Raw genomic sequence first — 15,947 nt, 5'->3', positions numbered from 1 at the left:
GTAGTTATATTCTTGTACATAGGAGCAGTATTATAGTAGTTATATTCTTGTACATAGGAGCAGTATTATAGTAGTTATATTCTTGTACATAGGAGCAGTATTATAGTAGTTATATTCTTGTACATAGGGGCAGTATTATAGTAGTTATATTCTTGTACATAGGAGCAGTATTATAGTAGTTATATTCTTGTACATAGGGGGCAGTATTATAGTAGTTATATTCTTGTACATAGGGGCAGTATTATAGTAGTTATATTCTTGTACATTTGAGCAGTATTATAGTAGTTATATTCTTGTACATAGGGGGCAGTATTATAGTAGTTATATTCTTGTACATAGGGGGCAGTATTATAGTAGTTATATTCTCGTACATAGGGGGCAGTATTATAGTAGTTATATTCTTGTACATAGGAGCAGTATTATAGTAGTTATATTCTTGTATATAGGGGCAGTATTATAGTAGATATATTCTTGTACATAGGGGGCAGTATTATAGTAGTTATATTCTTGTACATAGGGACAGTATTATAGTAGTTATATTCTTGTACATGGAAGCAGTGATACAGTAATTATATTCTTGTACATAGGGGGCAGTATTATAGTAGTTATATTCTTGTACATAGGGACAGTATTATAGTAGTTATATTCTTGTACATAGGGACAGTATTATAGTAGTTATATTTGTTATGATCTGCAACATGAACTAAGGAAAGATAGGGGAAATCTGTCCCTACAGTAAGACTAAGCTGAATCCCTACGATGTAGCGGGCTGCCTGTTCCTAGTGAACAGACCCGCCTTAGTCCTCGGCTAGTCTGAACGAAGACCTATAGAATTAAGGGAGGTGTCCCTAAAAGAACTAAGGACTGGGACAAAAATGGGACACCTCCTAAACAGAGAAGTTGTTGCAGAGCACAAAAAGACAAACTGACAAAAATGTAGTAGAGGTCCAAGAGGACCAAGCGAACTGACAGAGAAAGGCACAGAAGCACCAGGCTAGAGAAACAGTCTAACAACACTGAAGTCCAGCACAGCCACAAGGGCGGAGCTGGAATATAAAGGCAGATGGTCACGTGACCGCAAAACACAAGATGGAAAAAACAGACAGGAGGGTTCTAACAGTACCCCCTCTTTTATGAGGATCCTCCGGATCCTCCAGGCCCAGGCCTATCCGGAAACCTCTTGTGGAAATCTTTAACAAGCCTAGGAGCAGAGACATAATCCGACCTTAACCAGGAGTTATCTTCGGGACCGAAACCCTTCCAGGAGACAAGATACTATAATGCCACTATATATATACTCTATGCCATCTAGAATTCAAGATACGAGAAATTTCATATTCGCCGTCTTCCACCACAGGAGGAACTGTGACAGTGGCGTCCCTATCAGACACGTCAGCCTTTTCCAACAAGGAAACATGAAACACAGGATTAATCTTCCAGGAAGTAGGGACATCTGTCACAAAAAGCATGCCAAAAGCGAGCCACAAACTGAGGTCCTCTATCAGGAACAATATCCGTGGGAACGCCATGGACCTTGACAATCTCCTTAACAAACGCCTTAGCGAGTGTCTTGGTGCAGGGCAACTTAATGAATGGAACCAAATGACACATCTTACTAAAACGGTCCACGACCACCCAGATGACAGTAAAACCCTCGTACATGCTCAGATCAGTAATAAAATCCATAGCCAGATGTGTCCAAGGCGCACTAGGAACCTCCAGAGGGCAAAGCAACCCCGCAGCAGGAGTATGTGAAGCCTTTGACCTAGCACACACAGTACACTGACGCACCCACTTGATGACTTCCTTCTGCCATCCAGGCCACCAAAAACTGCGACTGATAAGTCTCTTAGTCTCAGAAATTCCTGGATGACCTGCCAACCGAGACTCATGACACTCCACAAACAAATCTCTCCTAAAGGCTCTAGGCACGAACAACCTCCCATGGGGAGTGTTAGATGGGGCATCATCTTGAGCTTTCAGAATCCCATTCTCCAAAACGGAGTCCAAAGCCGCCACCACAACTCCTTTCTGTAAAATGCTCTCCTCCTCCTCGGCACCGACCGTAGGAGAGAAGCTGCGAGATAAAGCATCGGCTTTAACATTCTTAGTACCAGGGATATAGGTAACAGAAAAATGAAACCGAGAAAAAAAAAGTGCCCACCTAGATTGACGGGCATTCAAGCGCTTGGCAGCATCCAGATAGATCAGATTCTTATGATCAGTGAAAACCTGAATAGGAAATCTAGCGCCTTCCAAAAAATGACGCCAATGTTCAAATGCGAGTTTAATAGCCAGCAACTCCTGATTTCCAACATCATAATTCAGTTCGGTTTCCAAAAAATTTTTAGAAAAGAAGGCACAAGGATGTACTCCACCCTTGTTCTCCTGAGGCAAAACTGCTCCGACCCCCACCGATGAAGCATCGACCTCGACCAAAAAAGGCTTGGTCTCATCAGGCTGCATAAGGATAGGGGCAGAACTGAACCTCTCTATGAGATACTCAAACGCTTCAATGGCCTCAGTAGTCCACTGGACCGTATTCGCACCTTTCCTGGTGAGATCGGTGAGAGGTTTAACAATAACAGAAAAATTCTTAATGAATTTCCTGTAATAATTGGCAAAACCCAAAAATCTCTGTATAGATTTCAAACCAATAGGCCTAGGCCATTCCTGCACAGCCTGAACCTTCACCGGATCCATCTCAAAGCCCTCGCTGGAGACAATGTAGCCCAAAAAACTAATTCTCTGTACAGCGAACTCACATTTCTCCAGCTTAGCAAAGAGTGAATTATCACTCAATAACTGCAAAACTTCACGTACACTCTGCCAATGAGACTCCAGATCTGGTGAATAAATCAGAATGTCATCCAAATACACAACCACATTCTTACCAATCAGAGGTCTCAGGATGTCATTAATAAGGTTCTGAAAAAACGCTGGTGCATTGGTAAGACCGAAAGGCATCACCAGATTCTCAAAATGACCTACCGGGTGTTAAAAGCAGTCTTCCATTCATCACCCTCCTTCACACGTAACAAATTGTATGCCCCCCGGAGATCAATTTTAGAGAACCACTTGGCCCCCACTAACTGGTTAAACAAGTCAGGAATCAATGGCAGTGGGTAAGGATTGCGTACAGTAATCTTATTAATTTCACGAAAATCCAGACATGGACGTAAACTCCCATTCCTTTTTTTTAACAAAGAAGAATCCAACTGCCACAGGAGACTTAGAGGGTCTAATGTGACCGGCGGCCAGGCTAGTCTGTATGTATTCCTCCAAGGCCTTTCTTTCACGGATAGTCAGATTAAACAAGCGACTTTTGGGAAGAGTAGCTCCAGGAACAAACTCAATGGCGCAATCATAGTCCCTATGAAGAGGTAAAACTTGCGACTCCTCCTCCGAAAAAAACCTCCAAAAATCTTGAATAGGTACAGGTAATTCCCCTTTATCCACAGTCGCAATGCGACCATTACAACATTTATCATGATCTGCAACAAGAACTAAGGAAAGATAGGGGAAAGCTGGCCCTACAGTAAGACTAAGCTGAATCCCTACGATGTAGCGGGCTGCCTGTTCCTAGCGAACAGACCCGCCTTAGTCCTCGGCTAGTCTGAACAGAGACCTATAGAATAAAGGGAGGGGTCCCTAAAAGAACTAAGGACTGGGACAAAAATGGGACACCTCCTAAACAGAGAAGTTGTTGCAGAACACAAAAAGACAAACTGACAAAAATGTACTAGAGGTCCCAGAGGACCAAGCGAACTTGACAGAGAAAGGCACCAAAGCACCAGGCAAGAGAAACAGTCAAACACTGAAGTCCAGCACAGCCAAAAGGGCGGAGCAGGAAAATAAAGACAGATGGTCACATGACCGCAAAACACAAGATGAAAAAAGCAAACAGGAGGGTTCTAACAATATTCTTGTACATAGGAGCAGTATTATAGTAGTTATATTCTTGTACATAGGGGGCAGTATTATAGTAGTTATATTCTTGTACATAGGGGGCAGTATTATAGTAGTGATATTCTTGTACATAGGAGCAGTATTATAGTAGTTATATTCTTGTATATAGGGGGCAGTATTATAGTAGTTATATTCTTGTGCATAGGGGCAGTATTATAGTAGTTATATTCTTGTACATAGGGGGCAGTATTATAGTAGTTATATTCTTGTACATAGGGGCAGTATTATAGTAGTTATATTCTTGTATATAGGAGCAGTATTATAGTAGTTATATTCTTGTACATAGGAGCAGTATTATAGTAGTTATATTCTTGTACATAGGGGGCAGTATTATAGTAGTGATATTCTTGTACATAGGAGGCAGTATTATAGTAGTTATATTCTTGTACATAGGAGCAGTATTATAGTAGTTATATTCTTGTACATAGGAGCAGTATTATAGTAGTTATATTCTTGTACATAGGGAGCAGTATTATAGTAGTTATATTCTTGTACATAGGGGGCAGTATTATAGTAGTTATATTCTTGTACATAGAGGCAGTATTATAGTAGTTATATTCTTGTACATAGGGGGCAGTATTATAGTAGTTATATTCTTGTACATAGGGGGCAGTATTATAGTAGTTATATTCTTGTACATAGGGGGCAGTATTATAGTAGTTATATTCTTGTACATAGGGGGCAGTATTATAGTAGTGATATTCTTGTACATAGGAGGCAGTATTATAGTAGTTATATTCTTGTACATAGGAGCAGTATTATAGTAGTTATATTCTTGTACATAGGAGCAGTATTATAGTAGTTATATTCTTGTACATAGGGAGCAGTATTATAGTAGTTATATTCTTGTACATAGGGGGCAGTATTATAGTAGTTATATTCTTGTACATAGGGGCAGTATTATAGTAGTTATATTCTTGTACATAGGGGGCAGTATTATAGTAGTTATATTCTTGTACATAGGGGGCAGTATTATAGTAGTTATATTCTTGTACATAGGGGGCAGTATTATAGTAGTTATATTCTTGTACATAGGGGGCTGTATTATAGTAGTTATATTCTTGTACATAGGGGGCAGTATTATAGTAGTTATCTTCTTGTACATAGGAGCAGTATTATAGTAGTTATATTCCTGTATATAGGGGGCAGTATTATAGTAGTTATATTCTTGTACATAGGGGCAGTATTATAGTAGTTATATTCTTGTACATAGGGGGCAGTATTATAGTAGTTATATTCTTGTACATAGGAGCAGTATTATAGTAGCTATATTCTTGTACATAGGAGCAGTATTATAGTAGTAATATTCTTGTACATAGGGACAGTATTATAGTAGTTATATTCTTGTACATAGGAGCAGTATTATAGTAGTTATATTCTTGTACATAGGAGCAGTATTATAGTAGTTATATTCTTGTACATAGGAGCAGTATTATAGTAGTTATATTCTTGTACATAGGAGCAGTATTATAGTAGTTATATTCTTGTATATAGGGGGCAGTATTATAGTAGCTATATTCTTGTACATAGGAGCAGTATTATAGTAGTTATATTCTTGTACATAGGAGCAGTATTATAGTAGTTATATTCTTGTACATAGGGGCAGTATTATAGTAGTTATATTCTTGTACATAGGGGCAGTATTATAGTAGTTATATTCTTGTACATAGGAGCAGTATTATAGTAGTTATATTCTTGTACATAGGGGGCAGTATTATAGTAGTGATATTCTTGTACATAGGAGGCAGTATTATAGTAGTTATATTCTTGTACATAGGAGCAGTATTATAGTAGTTATATTCTTGTACATAGGAGCAGTATTATAGTAGTTATATTCTTGTACATAGGGAGCAGTATTATAGTAGTTATATTCTTGTACATAGGGGGCAGTATTATAGTAGTTATATTCTTGTACATAGGGGCAGTATTATAGTAGTTATATTCTTGTACATAGGGGGCAGTATTATAGTAGTTATATTCTTGTACATTTGGGGGGAGTATTATAGTAGTTATATTCTTGTACATAGGGGGCAGTATTATAGTAGTTATCTTCTTGTACATAGGAGCAGTATTATAGTAGTTATATTCCTGTATATAGGGGGCAGTATTATAGTAGTTATATTCTTGTACATAGGGGCAGTATTATAGTAGTTATATTCTTGTACATAGGGGCAGTATTATAGTAGTTATATTCTTGTACATAGGGGGCAGTATTATAGTAGTTATATTCTTGTACATAGGGGGCAGTATTATAGTAGTTATATTCTTGTACATAGGGGGCTGTATTATAGTAGTTATATTCTTGTACATAGGGGGCAGTATTATAGTAGTTATCTTCTTGTACATAGGAGCAGTATTATAGTAGTTATATTCCTGTATATAGGGGGCAGTATTATAGTAGTTATATTCTTGTACATAGGGGCAGTATTATAGTAGTTATATTCTTGTACATAGGGGGCAGTATTATAGTAGTTACATTCTTGTACATAGGAGCAGTATTATAGTAGCTATATTCTTGTACATAGGAGCAGTATTATAGTAGTAATATTCTTGTACATAGGGACAGTATTATAGTAGTTATATTCTTGTACATAGGAGCAGTATTATAGTAGTTATATTCTTGTACATAGGAGCAGTATTATAGTAGTTATATTCTTGTACATAGGAGCAGTATTATAGTAGTTATATTCTTGTACATAGGAGCAGTATTATAGTAGTTATATTCTTGTATATAGGGGGCAGTATTATAGTAGCTATATTCTTGTACATAGGAGCAGTATTATAGTAGTTATATTCCTGTACATAGGGGGCAGTATTATAGTAGTTATATTCTTGTACATAGGAGCAGTATTATAGTAGTTATATTCTTGTACATAGGGGCAGTATTATAGTAGTTATATTCTTGTACATAGGGGCAGTATTATAGTAGTTATATTCTTGTACATAGGAGCAGTATTATAGTAGTTATATTCTTGTACATAGGGGGCAGTATTATAGTAGTTATATTCCTGTACATAGGGGGCAGTATTATAGTAGTTATATTCTTGTACATAGGAGCAGTATTATAGTAGTTATATTCTTGTACATAGGAGCAGTATTATAGTAGTTATATTCTTGTAGATAGGGTGCAGTATTATAGTAGTTATATTCTTGTACATAGGGGGCAGTATTATAGTAGTTATATTCTTGTACATAGGAGCAGTATTATAGTAGTTATATTCTTGTACATAGGGGCAGTATTATAGTAGTTATATTCTTGTACATAGGGGGCAGTATTATAGTAGTTATATTCTTGTACATAGGAGCAGTATTATAGTAGTTATATTCTTGTACATAGGGGGCAGTATTATAGTAGTTATATTCTTGTACATAGGAGCAGTATTATAGTAGTTATATTCCTGTATATAGGGGGCAGTATTATAGTAGTTATATTCTTGTACATAGGGGCAGTATTATAGTAGTTATATTCTTGTACATAGGGGGCAGTATTATAGTAGTTATATTCTTGTACATAGGAGCAGTATTATAGTAGTTATATTCCTGTACATAGGGGGCAGTATTATAGTAGTTATATTCTTGTACATAGGAACAGTATTATAGTAGTTATATTCTTGTACATAGGGGCAGTATTATAGTAGTTATATTCTTGTACATAGGGGGCAGTATTATAGTAGTTATATTCTTGTACATAGGAGCAGTATTATAGTAGTTATATTCTTGTACATAGGGGGCAGTATTATAGTAGTTATATTCTTGTACATAGGAGCACTATTATAGTAGTTATATTCTTGTACATAGGAGAAGTGTTATAGTAGTTATATTCTTGTACATAGGGGGCAGTATTATAGTATTTATATTCTTGTACATCGGGAGCAGTATTATAGTAGTTATATTCTTGTACATAGGGGGCAGTATTATAGTAGTTATATTCTTGTACATAGGAGCAGTATTATAGTAGTTATATTCTTGTACATAGGGGGCAGTATTATAGTAGTTATATTCTTGTACATAGGAGCAGTATTATAGTAGTTATATTCTTGTACATAGGAGCGGTATTATAGGAGTTATATTCTTGTATATAGGGGGCAGTATTATAGGAGTTATATTCTTGTACATAGAGGCAGTATTATAGTAGTTATATTCTTGTACATAGGGAGCAGTATTATAGTAGTTATATTCTTATACATAGAGGCAGTATTATAGTAGTTATATTCTTGTACATAGGGGCAGTATTATAGTAGTTATATTCCTGCACATAGGAGCAGTATTATAGTAGTTATATTCTTGTACATAGAGGCAGTATTATAGTAGTTATATTCTTGTACATAGGGAGCAGTATTATAGTAGTTATATTCTTGTACATAGAGGCAGTATTATAGTAGTTATATTCTTGTACATAGGGAGCAGTATTATAGTAGTTATATTCTTGTACATAGGAGCGGTATTATAGGAGTTATATTCTTGTATATAGGGGGCAGTATTATAGGAGTTATATTCTTGTACATAGAGGCAGTATTATAGTAGTTATATTCTTGTACATAGGGAGCAGTATTATAGTAGTTATATTCTTGTACATAGAGGCAGTATTATAGTAGTTATATTCTTGTACATAGAGGCAGTATTATAGTAGTTATATTCTTGTACATAGGGAGCAGTATTATAGTAGTTATATTCTTGTACATAGGGGGCAGTATTATAGTAGTTATATTCTTGTACATAGGAGCAGTATTATAGTAGTTATATTCCTGTATATAGGGGGCAGTATTATAGTAGTTATATTCTTGTACATAGGGGCAGTATTATAGTAGTTATATTCTTGTACATAGGGGGCAGTATTATAGTAGTTATATTCTTGTACATAGGAGCAGTATTATAGTAGTTATATTCCTGTACATAGGGGGCAGTATTATAGTAGTTATATTCTTGTACATAGGAGCAGTATTATAGTAGTTATATTCTTGTACATAGGGGCAGTATTATAGTAGTTATATTCTTGTACATAGGGGGCAGTATTATAGTAGTTATATTCTTGTACATAGGAGCAGTATTATAGTAGTTATATTCTTGTACATAGGGGGCAGTATTATAGTAGTTATATTCTTGTACATAGGAGCACTATTATAGTAGTTATATTCTTGTACATAGGAGAAGTGTTATAGTAGTTATATTCTTGTACATAGGGGGCAGTATTATAGTAGTTATATTCTTGTACATAGGGAGCAGTATTATAGTAGTTATATTCTTGTACATAGGGGGCAGTATTATAGTAGTTATATTCTTGTACATAGGAGCAGTATTATAGTAGTTATATTCTTGTACATAGGGGGCAGTATTATAGTAGTTATATTCTTGTACATAGGAGCAGTATTATAGTAGTTATATTCTTGTACATAGGAGCGGTATTATAGGAGTTATATTCTTGTATATAGGGGGCAGTATTATAGGAGTTATATTCTTGTACATAGAGGCAGTATTATAGTAGTTATATTCTTGTACATAGGGAGCAGTATTATAGTAGTTATATTCTTGTACATAGAGGCAGTATTATAGTAGTTATATTCTTGTACATAGGGGCAGTATTATAGTAGTTATATTCCTGCACATAGGAGCAGTATTATAGTAGTTATATTCTTGTACATAGAGGCAGTATTATAGTAGTTATATTCTTGTACATAGGGAGCAGTATTATAGTAGTTATATTCTTGTACATAGAGGCAGTATTATAGTAGTTATATTCTTGTACATAGGGAGCAGTATTATAGTAGTTATATTCTTGTACATAGGAGCGGTATTATAGGAGTTATATCCTTGTATATAGGGGGCAGTATTATAGGAGTTATATTCTTGTACATAGGGGGCAGCATTATAGTAGTTATATTCTTGTACATAGGGGGCAGTATTATAGTAGTTATATTCTTGTACATAGGGAGCAGTATTATAGTAGTTATATTCTTGTACATAGAGGCAGTATTATAGTAGTTATATTCTTGTACATAGGGAGCAGTATTATAGTAGTTATATTCCTGCACATAGGAGCAGTATTATAGTAGTTATATTCTTGTACATAGAGGCAGTATTATAGTAGTTATATTCTTGTACATAGGGGCAGTATTATAGTAGTTATATTCCTGCACATAGGAGCAGTATTATAGTAGTTATATTCTTGTACATAGAGGCAGTATTATAGTAGTTATATTCTTGTACATAGGAGCAGTATTATAGTAGTTATATTCCTGCACATAGGAGCAGTATTATAGTAGTTATATTCCTGCACATAGGAGCAGTATTATAGTAGTTATATTCTTGTACATAGAGGCAGTATTATAGTAGTTATATTCTTGTACATAGGAGCAGTATTATAGTAGTTATATTCCTGCACATAGGAGCAGTATTATAGTAGTTATATTCTTGTACATAGAGGCAGTATTATAGTAGTTATATTCTTGTACATAGGGGCAGTATTATAGTAGTTATATTCCTGCACATAGGAGCAGTATTATAGTAGTTATATTCTTGTACATAGAGGCAGTATTATAGTAGTTATATTCTTGTACATAGGAGCAGTATTATAGTAGTTATATTCCTGCACATAGGGGCAGTATTATAGTAGTTATATTCCTGCACATAGGAGCAGTATTATAGTAGTTATATTCTTGTACATAGAGGCAGTATTATAGTAGTTATATTCTTGTACATAGGAGCAGTATTATAGTAGTTATATTCCTGCACATAGGAGCAGTATTATAGTAGTTATATTCTTGTACATAGGGGGCTGTATTATAGCAGTTATATTCTTGTACATAGGGGCAGTATTATAGTAGTTATATTCTTGTACATAGAGGCAGTATTATAGTAGTTATATTCTTGTACATAGGGGGCAGTATTATAGTAGTTATATTCTTGTACATTGAGAAATGAAGGATTTGATCTCTTCTGCTCGTCGTCTTTTATTTCCTTGGCTTTACACCATTATTTGCAGTTGGATCTTGTCTTTGTGGTTTATCTATAGGTTTATACATCTGATTGTTATAATAACATCTCATCTATTGGATGTGGACAATTTAATTGGTGAATATTTCCCTTTGCTCTTCTCACGTGGTGGAGATGTTTTTTCGCCTCGTACTGTGGATTTCTATTGTTTTATTTGATATTTTTCATCTACATTTCAATCTCATATCAGTTAAATCTGAAGCCGCAGATTGGGTTTTTACACGGCATCTGTTCCTTCTCCCATCAGTGCGGCTGCTGATAATAATAGTAATACTTTTGTTGCCTTACACATTCACATCATGTTACCTGAATTCTTAAACACCGGGATTGTTTTTTTCCTTTGTGTCGCTTTCGGTCGGGTATAAAACGTTTGATATATTTCTGTCAAGCCGCCTCGAAAGTAATTGACAAACTTAATTTGTAGCAGATGGCGATGGAAAATTTCATTATTTAATTTTGATAATTAGGTACATAACACTGTAATCGCCAGCAAACAAATACTCGGCTAATGATCTGCCCTTGTTGTATATTCCTCCGCAGTCGCCGAAACACGACGGCGGCAATATCCGCCTGTGAGTTATCAGGCCACACATGGTCGTGTTTAGCGATAAACAGTGGCGTGGAATATAAGAACGAGAAAAACACGCAAGCCAAGATGTGCAAGGAGCAGACACCTTCAGTGTAGACCTGTGGGGGGCGCTCAGTAGTCAGGCCCCAGATGCCAGCCAGGGGTTACTGCTCTCTTGTCATTTTAACAATTGAAACTTTGAAATAAATGTTATTAAAGACCTCTGCTTCTTTCTCCAGTATCAGCCACGTCTCCTCACCCTCCCCTGCCCTCTGAATTCCTCATTCACGCTAAAATCTGTCTTGGTCAAATAAATACTGACAGTGACTCACTGAGGGATCAGATTACAGTGGCCTTCTTAAGTGTTTGGAGAAGACTGAAATGTGAGATAGACAGAAGCACTCAAGTTCTTGTTGCTGTTTTCTAGTTAGTGTTTAATCTCACATGTGATGCATTCACAGCTGCACTGCTCAGTACTACTGTACGATGTTTTTTCTGCTGTCAATACTTCTAATATTTTATCTCACTCCAGTGCTGGTTTCACATCTATGCTGCTAACTACTGCTGTGTATTGTCTTGCAAGCCGATGCTTTCTTACAATCATTTTATTTTATCCCAGGTCTTCATTCGCAGCTACACTTCTCAGTGCTGCTGAATAATATCCCCCATGCTGCTCCTGCGTTTAGTAATTGTTTATCTTAACCTAATTCTGGATTTATAGATATACTGTTCAGTACTGCTGTCGAATGTCCTCCATGCTGCTGCTGCTGCTTTTAGTTTTGTTTCACCCCAATCCTGGATTTTTTCTCAGAACTGCTTTATAATGTCCTCCATTTTGCTGCTGCTTTCTAGTAATTGGTTATCCCTTCCTTTTTCTGGATTCACAGCTACACTTCTCAGTACTGCTGTATAATGTCTTCCATGCAGTTGTTTCTAGTGACTTTTTTTTTAATCTCACTCCATTAGTGGATACACAGCTACTCTGCTCAGTACTGCTGTATAATGACTTCTATACTGCTGCTGCTTTGTAAAAAGTGTTTGATTTCATCGCTGCTCTGGATTCACAGCTACATTCCTCTATGATGCCATTCTGTTTTCTGCATCTCAAACAATGTGTTATCTTTTTGTTACCTTCTGTTACATGCAGCACTTCTCATCATCGGATCCACAATCGTTCCGATCTGTTGACAGTCACTTGTTAACAAGCCTTAAGTTTGAGAAGAGCTCTGAAAAGTTTGTCAGTCTATGTTTCAGTTGTCTCCATCTTGTCAAAAAATAGAGGAAAGAAGATGAAGTGTCTATGATTGTTTTTAATAAACGGTTTGATTTTGCACCTCCAGGTACAACATCTGTTCACATAATTCACTAAGTACGTAGGAGTGTAAAACGATTGTAAATCATCATTGTCATGTAGAGTCGATAACTGGAGGCAATGGGAAGGTGCGTCGTACGGGAGACGTTTTCCCCGATGTCGGGGAGTGCTGCTGATTTACTCATTTGAGAACGTTATCGGTTTAGCTCCAGTATTCTCTAATTGCGTTACCCGGGAGGACACTGATTCCACATCTGCAAACAGCGCATCCTCCTCTTATATTCCAGGTTAAAAAAGGATGATTTTACTAGTGATCCTAGTGGCCTGAAAATGCGTTGGGGGCATCACTGTCTTCTGTACTGAATCACCCCTCCGGCTAGTTGGCATGTGGCTACAAGGGCATGTTCACACATTTGTTTTTTTTTCTGCATCTAAATCTGCTGCAAATCTGCTGACAACTTTTCTCTGGCAGGAAAACAGCAGCATCAAAAATACAGGTTTTCCTCCATTTTTTTATCCTTTTTTTTGCTGCGTTTTTTTTCACTGTCCTTCTGTCTCTATTTAGGCATGTACATCAAGTTTGTGAAAAAAAAAAGAATCCCATTCTATTTTGCCATCAAAACGCCGGTGCGTTTTTGCTGCGTTTTTTTCACCACCCATTACTTCCTATGGATGAAAAAACGCTGCAAAAAATGCTGAAAGAAGTAAGGCAGAAAATCCGCAGCAAACTAAAAGCAACGTGTGTGAACAGAGAATTCTGGTTTCTCATAGACTTTGCTGGTTCTGCAAGACGCAGCTGAAAATTTACATAAAAATCTGCAGCAAAACACAACGTGTGTGAACATGGCCTAGCTCTTTCTTCCCCAGTGCCGGCACATCCCATTACTGCTAGACTTGTTGTACAAGGACCTGTAGATCCGCGGCACAAGCAGTCAGATCCTCTGCTGAGATTTCCTGAGTGTTTCTGCAGGACGGTGCTGGGTTTCTCTGCACCTCATTAATTATTATTTTCTCTTCCTACAGTTGGGTTAATAACTTTGGCCATGAAGGTCTCGGGCTCCTCTTGGATGTTTTGGAGAAGCTGCTGGACAAGAAACAGTACGTGTCCATCATCACTCTGCTCGGCTTCTTCTTCCCAAACTTCTTTGTACTTTTAATCTAATTTTTTTTTTCATCCCAAGGCAGGAAAATATTGACAAGAAAAATCAGCATAAACTCATCCAGTGCCTGAAAGCTTTCATGAACAATAAGGTAGGAGGACTCAGCGCCGCTCTCGCCCCAGCCGCTCCCCCGTCTTCCTGATGAACATGAAGGATTACCTTCCCCTCCGGCCGATTGTGTCTATGACAGTCTTGTGACAAGTCATTCCCTTTTTGGTTTGTCGGCACAGTAAATTACCAGAACACAACTAACCAATTTCTGCCACTCAACCAATTAAAATATACCGATAACTCCAACAAGAAGAATTTCCATTGATGGGATTTAGTGGGTTGTCAATCAGACAGACCCTCCGCCGTCAGAGAGAAGAGCAGGCCTCAAGTCTTGGAGCCTTTGTTACTTTTGAATCTGATGTCAATCATCAAGTTCTATTCATATAAACATTGATACTCGATTATCCTGGATCACAATTCTTTCTGAAAAGTGGAAACTGTCAACATTTTGCTGACAGTCGCCCCTTCAGCTGTTCTCTGGGGAATATAGTGTAGACTTCACCCCATAAATTCCACCAGAGTAAAGCATTGTACGTTCACACTGGAAGGGAAATGTGGAGGTGAGAGTACAAAGCCGGCAAGTCTCTGAGCACCGCCCGGGACCAGAGTGTCTGAGCGCCGCCCGGGACTGGAGTCTCTGAGCGCCGCCTGGGACCGGAGTCTCTGAGCGCCGCCCGGGACCGGAGTGTCTGAGCGCCGCCCGGGACTGGAGTCTCTGAGCGCCACCTGGGACCGGAGTGTCTGAGCGCCGCCTGGGACCGGAGTGTCTGAGCACCGCCCGGGACTGGAGTCTCTGAGCGCCGCCCGGGACCGGAGTCTCTGAGCGCCGCCTGGGACCGGAGTGTCTGAGCGCCGCCCGGGACTGGAGTCTCTGAGCGCCGCCCGGGACTGGAGTCTCTGAGCGCCGCCCCCGGGACTGGAGTCTCTGAGCGCCGCCCGGGACTGGAGTCTCTGAGCGCCGCCCGGGACTGGAGTCTGTGAGCGCCGCCCGGGACTGGAGTCTCTGAGCGCCGCCCGGGACTGGAGTCTGTGAGCACCGCCCAGGACCAGAGTGTCTGAGCGCCGCCCGGGACTGGAGTCTCTGAGCGCCGCCCGAGACTGGAGTCTCTGAGCGCCGCCCGGGACTGGAGTGTCTGAGCGCCGCCCGGGACCGGAGTGTCTGAGCGCCGCCCGGGACTTTAGTCTCTGAGCGCCGCCCGGGACTGGAGTGTCTGAGCGCCGCCCGGGACTGGAGTCTCTGAGCGCCACCTGGGACCGGAGTGTCTGAGCGCCGCCCGGGACTGGAGTCACTGAGCGCCGCCTGAGACCGGAGTGTCTGAGCGCCGCCCGGGACTGGAGTGTCTGAGCGCCGCCCGGGACTGGAGTCTCTGAGCGCCGCCCGGGACTGGAGTCTCTGAGCGCCGCCTGGGACCGGAGTGTCTGAGCGCCGCCCGGGACTGGAGTCTCTGAGCGCCGCCCGGGACTGGAGTCTCTGAGCGCCGCCCGGGACTGGAGTCTCTGAGCGCCGCCCGGGACTGGAGTCTCTGAGCGCCGCCCGGGACTGGAGTCTGTGAGCGCCGCCCGGGACTGGAGTCTCTGAGCGCCGCCCGGGACTGGAGTCTGTGAGCCCCGCCCGGGACCAGAGTGTCTGAGCGCCGCCCGGGACTGGAGTCTGTGAGCGCCGCCCGGGACTGGAGTCTCTGAGCGCCGCCCGGGACTGGAGTCTCTGAGCGCCGCCCGGGACTGGAGTCTCTGAGCGCCTCCCGGGACCGGAGTCTCTGAACGCCGCCCGGGACCGGAGTCTCTGAGCGCCGCCCGGGACTCCAGTCTCTGAGCGCCGCCCGGGACTCCAGTCTCTGAGCGCCGCCCGGGACTGGAGTCTCTGAGCGCCGCCCGGGACTGGAGTCTGTGAGCGCCG

The 15,947-nt window shown here is 39.9% G+C and overlaps 1 protein-coding gene across 3 annotated transcripts in view; it reads left to right on the top strand.

Moving 5' to 3' along the window:
- Positions 1-15,947, top strand: part of DIAPH2 (diaphanous related formin 2) — a 2,453,123-nt gene that overhangs the window by 620,940 nt on the left and 1,816,236 nt on the right. For all 3 annotated transcript variants that reach the window (XM_073642200.1, XM_073642202.1, XM_073642201.1), the window contains 2 exons: positions 13,863-13,937; positions 14,021-14,090. In XM_073642200.1, the coding sequence (XP_073498301.1) occupies positions 13,863-13,937; positions 14,021-14,090 (145 nt within the window). The remainder of the gene's footprint in view (positions 1-13,862; positions 13,938-14,020; positions 14,091-15,947) is intronic.

This window comes from Phyllobates terribilis, unplaced genomic scaffold (genome assembly GCF_046119375.1).
Source record: "Phyllobates terribilis strain yellow unplaced genomic scaffold, ASM4611937v1 Scaffold_7__3_contigs__length_470593459, whole genome shotgun sequence".
Lineage (NCBI taxonomy): Eukaryota > Metazoa > Chordata > Amphibia > Anura > Dendrobatidae > Phyllobates > Phyllobates terribilis.
This window is presented reverse-complemented; position numbering and strand designations above follow the sequence as displayed.